The sequence below is a fragment of the Marmota marmota genome, unplaced genomic scaffold (genome assembly GCF_001458135.2).
Source record: "Marmota marmota marmota unplaced genomic scaffold, marMar, whole genome shotgun sequence".
NCBI classification, from domain to species: Eukaryota; Metazoa; Chordata; class Mammalia; order Rodentia; family Sciuridae; genus Marmota; species Marmota marmota.
The window spans coordinates 6,504,747-6,512,545 of NW_025999905.1; the positions used below are offsets into that span (position 1 = coordinate 6,504,747).

The 7,799-nt window shown below is 35.3% G+C and overlaps 1 protein-coding gene across 6 annotated transcripts in view; it reads right to left on the minus strand.

The window, feature by feature from the left end:
- Positions 1-7,799, minus strand: part of Etv1 (ETS variant transcription factor 1) — an 89,811-nt gene that overhangs the window by 36,238 nt on the left and 45,774 nt on the right. For 4 of the 6 annotated variants that reach the window (XM_015498113.2, XM_015498112.2, XM_015498114.2 and 1 more), the window contains 2 exons: positions 6,729-6,858; positions 3,628-3,816 (listed from right to left, as the gene is read on the minus strand). In XM_015498113.2, coding sequence (XP_015353599.1) covers positions 3,628-3,816; positions 6,729-6,858 — 319 coding nt within the window. The remainder of the gene's footprint in view (positions 1-3,627; positions 3,817-6,728; positions 6,859-7,799) is intronic. The other 2 variants (XM_048799629.1, XM_048799630.1) reach the window with 1 other exon arrangement.

The following is a 7,799-nucleotide window of genomic DNA, read 5'->3' on the forward strand; positions in this document are numbered from 1 at the left end:
TATATATATGAAAAAGCATGAAAAACAGAGTCTTTCTCAGACTGAATCTTCAGTCTTTTAACCGTTATCAAACTAAACAAAAACCTAATTATTCATTCTCCTTCTGTGATCAACAGTTTTTGAGGAAGCAAGATAGCAATGATTCCCTTCTTAAATCACTAGGATTTTTAATTCTTCAACAATGTCCTAGCTAACAGTATGTTCTAGTAAGAAATAAAACTTGGCATCATGAGGAGTTAAATCCAACCCGTTTTTTAAGAGACCACTTTTTTTTCCCTGTCAAATAGCAACACAGAACATACCAGCTTCCAATTTGCTTCAAATAGGCTGTCAGTTTGATAAAAATAAGCATAAATATACAGCCAACCACCAAAGATGTAGATAACATGCAATGAGCAGATTTGGAGCAAGTCGGACTGAAAGGTCCTCTGAATGTCCTGAGGCCTTGGCAGAAGGCTGAAAATGAGTCCTGTGCTCCTTTCATTCTTGGTTACACTGTGTAACGATTGGCTGATCACATAATCTTTCTGTTCCATGTTTCTCATCCATAATATCATTGACCCACCACAAAGCTGTGGATTAATTAAAGATTTAAAAGTGCTCTAAAAATGCCCCAGGAGTGCTTAAAAATAACCTATAAAACATATCTATGAGCAAATACAAGCCCATTAACCGCCCCCCTTCAACTAAAAGCATTCCTAAGACTTTAATTTGGAAAGTTAGCATTTAATTTCGGTAATTTAAATGAAAATAAGGTGAAAGCTAAAGAATGGCAAAATAATTGCTTTAGAATTTCTAAGAACACTCCATCTTTAACGCTAGGCTCACTGGCTGCCATGGAAAGCACTGAAATTCCACCTACACCTGCAGAAAATAAACTTAGAAACTCGGATACTGCAAAACAGTTAGGCTGACTGGCACTGCATTCATTTCCCTTCTCTTGCTTATTTCATTAGCCAAAAAAAGAAACAGAAATTATCATTAGGAACTGTCAAGGAGTGAATCAGAAAATTGTAACTTGAAGATAAAATAAGAACTTGCTCGCTTGTGAAGCCTTAAAAGGAAGTTAATAATGCTTGTGCTGAAAGCTTTGTGGGGAATCAAGCCATTTGTTCCTACAAGTTGACCTGATTCCAGTGGGTCCTAGCTGGGAACTATGTATGTATCAAACCTCCAAAGTCCTTAGGCGGCTGTGTGTGCTTTTGGTGCCTATCTCATGATCCACTGACCAATGGTAAAGGAAAAGTGATTGAAGAAGCTTCTGGAAGAAAGTTAATGGGTAAGGAGAGCATGCTGATGAACTCCTGGATAAAGAAAAGCAGGGTGTAAGTGGTGGGGAATGCTGAGAAACAGAGACAGGGCTCTTGCACAGTGGGTTCAGGAAAAAGTGCCAAAGGGCTGGCCCGAGGAGTGGAGGGAGGCTGAGGAAAGGAAGCCGAGTGCCGGCCAATTGGCCATAAAGCAATCCCAGAGTGAGGTGGGGTGCCTGGCTGGAGGGGGCTATCTGGGGAAAGGATCTGTTCCCAGAGCAAATTTGCCATTTATAATTAAGGGACTGTCATTTGTTGGCCAGAGCCCTCTAAGAAATCCTCCTCAGAAACATAAGGCTTCAAAGATTTTCCTGGGATTGGCCAGCTGGTCCTGTCCTCAAAACTCAGTTGGGGGCAGCGGGAAAAGACCCTGAGCTTCCCTCTGTAGTTCCGGCCGGCTGTTCTCAGTCTCAAATATATGACCTCAAGTTGTGAAATTAAAATGGATTTGGCGAAAGCATTTCAAGTTAGGTCACCTAAAAACAGCCACACTGCTTATTCAGCAGTCATCTTCCTAAGAAATGACTAGTCTTCACTAAGGGCAAACATAATACTCTGAAATTCTGGCTCTCGTTTGAAGTGTGAGGGACTTGGTTATTGAGAACTCTGGGAAGTCACCAGAAGTGGACAAAAGTTGCTTTTTTGTGGTTCAGACCCTTTTTCCTTTTAGCCCTACACAATGTGCATCTGTTTAATGGCCCACCCTGCAATAAGCATTCTTTCATCTGTATTTACAAAACTGTTTACACAGATGCACATACCGTTTTGTTCTAACAAAGTCTCCAGTCCACAGAGTGAGAAGATGATAGGAAGCATTCAGTAATAACACACAAGGGACTTAGTGATGGAAGTAGAGGTATAGAATATATGGCTTATTTTCACCCTGGAAATAATGTTATCCCCATATTCCTTTATATCAAAAAGAATAAGCTATAAAGGAGAGATTCAACTGTTCTTTTATACACAGAAAGTTGCCTATGGCACATGTTCTGCTCTCCTCTGCTGATCTAGGGGATTCCTTTGGCTGAGTTATTTTTACAGTGGTGTATCAGAGCCAGTTACAGCTCTGGCTTATGGATAAATGTTTAGGAATTTTTTGTGCCAATTGTTAAACAGTTATTATTAAGAATTTGATTATACAACAGCACAATTAAAAGACATATTCAAACAAAGGCAAGAGAAACTCAAAACTCATTACTCCCTATTGATTTTACTACATTTCACTATTAACTATGCTCCAAGGTCATAGCTGCTGAATGTGAATAAGAAAAATGAGATGATGCTTTTGAAAAACTTAGCACAGTCCTTACATATTATAAATGCTCATAATTGTTAAAAAAAAAGAAAGAAAGAAAAAGAAAAAGAAAAATACCGTATAATGGTATGCTGTTGGCTGTTGCACATCTCTTTCCACCTCAACACTCAGGACTCTCACAGCGTTAGCTCAGAGTCAGCCATCAGGCAGCAGCCACATCATCTACTCAGCAAATGCTATAGATAAGGTCTTTCTTTTACTCCCATGCAGTCTACTGGTGCCAGGACACCAGTGGTTATATTTAAGTACAACAGAGAAGAGAGGAGGAGGTTTGGTACATATAACCGACCTGTATTTTAAGCATATTAAGGCTATATCTCAAAACCTCAAAAGTCTTCAAATGTTTTATTTAAACATGATTTTTTTCATCACTAGGAGTCAAGAATTGCCCACTACAGCATTCTCCCTAGTTCCACACTCGGGTTCTTTCCTTGTTCCTTTGTAAGCCTCTGTCTCTTTGTTTATTCTCCGTGTGCAGGGTCATGGGTCTGCTGACATTAAATATTCATCACTTAGGAAGGAAGGTAAATGCTTTTAACCAAGTAAGTTATATTATGCAAAACTATGTATAGCTAAACCATTCAATCTAAGGTAAAGAACCTAATTCCATAAGCCGCCTACTAAAATTAGTCTCCTAACTTTACAGAACAAGTACACACATATGCTCATAGAAATAGGATGATCTGATTTAAAGTTTAAGTGAAGCAATTTAATTCAAGCAAAGCAAAAGGAAAATGTTCAAATGTCAGTATATAGATTAATTTTCCATTTTTGCAACCAATTTAAATGTTTATAAAAGGAATGTTTATAAATGACCTTCTTTACAAATTATTTGTAAGTATAGATAGAGCAGCTCTTTCTAAATATATTTTGCACAGATGTGCAAAATTAATATGCTCACCTTAAAACTACTATAGGTCCTCAGATTTGGTAACAGGAATTTCCTCCAGGAATGCTAAGAAGATTTAAAAAAAAAAAAAAAAAATGGTATCTGCAGTTTACCTGTGGTCCATAGGGTAGCTGCTATCTGGTATGGATTGCGATGGAGGGAGGTGAGCTGGGAAGGCCCGGTCAGGTTTCGGAGTGTGAGTTGAGTTTGGAGATGCATGATGTAGTGGGGACACTGGAGTACTGGATGGTGTGGGGGGGTTGGAGGGCCTCATTCCCACTTGTGGCTTCTGATCATAGGCACTACCCAGGGAACAAAAGAAAACAGAACATTTGTTTCTTTGGAGCAATTAAAAAAAAAATGTTTCTAATCCAAGGAAGAAAAAATATTTTATATGTTAGTCATAATAAGTTATTATTTTTTCATTGTTTTTAATGTCAGACCATGTAAACTTCAAAATCATCACACACTTAAACAGAAAATAGGATAATACAAAATCTTATAATGGCATAAATACATGTGTATATTAAAGTATATATTTTAATACATATATAGACAGTTTAGTATTTAAAAAAATCACTATTAATAAAAGCAGCAGTACTATTTCCACCTATTCTTTGATTGTTTGCTTATTTGTTTGTTGTTAGTATCAAGGATTAAACCCAGGGGTGCTTAACCACTAAGCCACATCCCCACCTCCCTTTTTTATATTTTATTTAGAGACAAGATCTCACTGAATTGCTTAGGCTTCACTAAATTGCTGAGGCTGGCTTTGAACTCACAATTCTCCTGCCTCAGCCTCCAGAACAGATGGGATTACAGGCACGCACCTCCATGCCCATCCCTTCGAATAAATTTGATAGATCTTTTCTAAATCATTAAATAGTTCTGAAAGTATAATTCTTCATCCATGTTACATTTTAAACAAGAAATAATATCAGCTTAATATAATATAATGGAGACTATATTTGCTCTGCCTTTATTTGTGGTGGAAATTTAGGCAATGCTTTTGCCTTTTTAATTTTTTTTATATTAAATAAATGATCCATGCCATTAACTTCCTCAGATGGGATAATAAATATTAATAAGATAAATTAAAATGTCTCTGATAATTTCAAAATTTCTTGGAATATAAGAATAAGTATAAAATAATACTATTAAGAAAAATAATAGGAATAATAATAGTAATTCGCATTGTAGTCTAACTTCCACTCATAATTATAAGAATAAAATGAGTAAGCTTGATTTTATATTATGAATTTAAGTTGCTTTCCTATATGTGGCTTTCAGGGATATATTTAACCAATTTTTGTAATCTATAAAATAGCTGACATGTAATAATTTATTATTCTTCCATCGATATGAAGAATTATATCCAAGTGCAAAAATTCAGAAGTATTGTAGGCTACAAATGTCTGCTCTAGCTTTAAAGTAAAGTCCACTGTACTTACAATATAAAACAAACAAACAAAAAAACCCAAAAACTTGGGTTTGGTTCTACCTGTTCTTTCTTTGGCAGGTGGGGGGTACCAGGGATTGAACTCAGGGACATTCAACCACTGAGCCACATCCCCAGCCCTATTTTGTATTTTGTAAGAGGCAGGGTCTTAATGAGTTACATGTTCACTGTAACTGAGGCTGGCTTTGAACTCATGATCCTCCTGTCTCCTCATTTGGAGACACTGGGATTACAGGCATGTGCCACCACACCCTGCTGGTTCTACCTGTTCTTTACTAATATTTATGAATAAAAGTCACTGTTATAAAATGGTTCCCCGATTCATTTCCATGAAAAAAAAACAAATGACACATTTTCTATCTTGAGATATTATCCCTCCCCCAATGAACACAAATTTATTCCATATACCTTGTATCACTGGAGAGCTACTGGTCCCCCCAAAAGCCTCAAAATACTCACACAATTCCTCTACTGTTTATTTATGGATACAAGATATGTCACACAGAACAGCAGTGATTTCAATCACAGTTCTGATCAATGCTGAAATGCAATGACAACTCTACATCTAACAGCTTCATTGATTGGAAATTCTTTAATATTTTAAATAGCTATGCTGTGGACACACAGCACCTTATGGAGTAAACATTAAAAATAATATTAAACTGTAAACTCTGACTGATCAATATTGTCTTATACTGAACTCAGTATGTTTTCATACCCACTCCAAGAGATCTTTTTATAAAAGCTTTGGAGTTTCAACTGAGCTGACCCGTAATTTCAGGCTCTGGCAAACCTCTTAGAAAAGCAGATATAAAAGATATTTATTTTCAAGAATAAATAGTAATGAAATATCAGAGCTGCTGCTGATCAGCTGCTGTGAGATGGTATAAATCTAAGTATCCAAGTATTATATATCTTGGATACAAAGAGAATATGTCCTAAATGTATGAAGAAACAGAAGACCCTTTGTTTCATAATGAATTATGAGGTTAAAATGATGTTCTTATAAAACAGTATAAACATTTGAAAATATTTTTATTATAAGTTTCCAAACCAACTTATTTTAAGAACAAAGTTTCTAATGTGATTGAAAGCAATATTCAATAGACAGAGCCAACTTTTTCTTTATGCAATTAGAGGCCAATATGAAAATAAAAGCACGCAATTGACTGTTAAGAGTTTTTAATGAACATATATGTTATCAAATTTTCTAACAAATGAACAATGTACTTTTACTGCACCACCCTTTATTACCATCAGAAGAACAACTGGCTTTTTAATAGATAATAGCCTCTACTAAGCCTTATGAAATTCTAGTTTTATTGCAATTGTCCATGAATGCATTGTATAGATCATCTGCAAAGCCTGTCAGATAACTAATGTACTGCTCTGACTTGCCAAATGTTTCATTTTTTTTTCTACAAACTTCCCATCTAAAGTGCATAATGCATTCATTCTAATGGGAACTTTCAAAAGCTGCTTGTGCCAAACAAGACCCTCTTTACAAACCCAAGATGCATCACTATAGAGAAAAGCAACTAACGATTTGGATGAAAATGATTGCTTTAAAATGTTTCTTGAAAGTGTGTGATTGTATGGTAAAGGGTTCTTTAGAGTTCTGCTAAATGCACCACCTAATTAGCTTGTTCCATGCTTAAGATATAACTCAAAAAATGTGACTTGAGATTTTATATTATTCTAGACTATTTGCTTCAATAAGAACCACTTTCCTATGCATAAACTTGGTTGCTTTACCTGACATTGTACAGGCACTTTTCTCCATAGCTGAATTTAAAGGGCTGTTCTTGACTGCAGGCAGAGCTGAGTTCTGAACATGGACTGTGGGGTTCTTTCTTGATTTTCAGTGGTAGGCCATGAAAAGCCACTAGAAAACAAAACAAAAAAATCCACAAAAGTTAAATGAAGTTAGGAATTAAGTATATTAATCTCTTTGGCTTCTCTCATTTAACATGTCATTAATAATTCTTATTAACTTACATATATTTAGAAAAATTACATTTGATGAATTTCAGGGGCAGAAAGATTCTGAAGAATCTCTGTATACTCCTTTTATGCTGTTATACTGTAGCAAAATATAAGCCTAAATTTTCTCACTTGAAAGTAAATCAAATCACTTATAATTGGCTTAGCTGATAAATTACTATTAGACTTAAAGATGCTGAGTTTTTTTGCCCAAAGTATCATGAGTTTTCTCTGGATCTAAATCTGAATTTTTTTGTCATAGTTTGATTGTCATTCCATTAAACAATTACTATTGATGAATTGGAGGCATTTTCCCTTCAATAATGCTTATTAAACTTTCATTACAGTGTTCAGTTCATTCTTGGTCATTAAGTTATATTTTTGTCTGCTTTAGTCACTGGAAATTATTGTAATTTCTATAAAACTGCAATTAAAACACAAAACGTTAAGTATGAATTTTATAAAGCAAGACAATGTCAAGAGAAACAGCGTGATTTACAGTTCAGTTCTGATTATTCCATTATAATAATTAGCTTCAATTTGAAAAACTAATTTTTAATATAAGAATTGGATTTCAAAAACTATCAAGTTTCAGGAAACGAACACTGTGCATTTGTATGTGAACACAGTTTTGATGAGTGTTCAATGGTACCTGAGATCCAAAACACCCTAGGAAACAAATTTACCAACTAAGCAAATTTTACTCAAATTCATTATCTAAGGAAACTTAATTATACTGGGTGTTCTGCTTCAACATATTTTCTTAATGTGCTGTATGTGCAAACACATGCTAAATATGACTATTCAAGGTAGAGAGAAAAGAAATGGGGCGGGGGGGGGGGA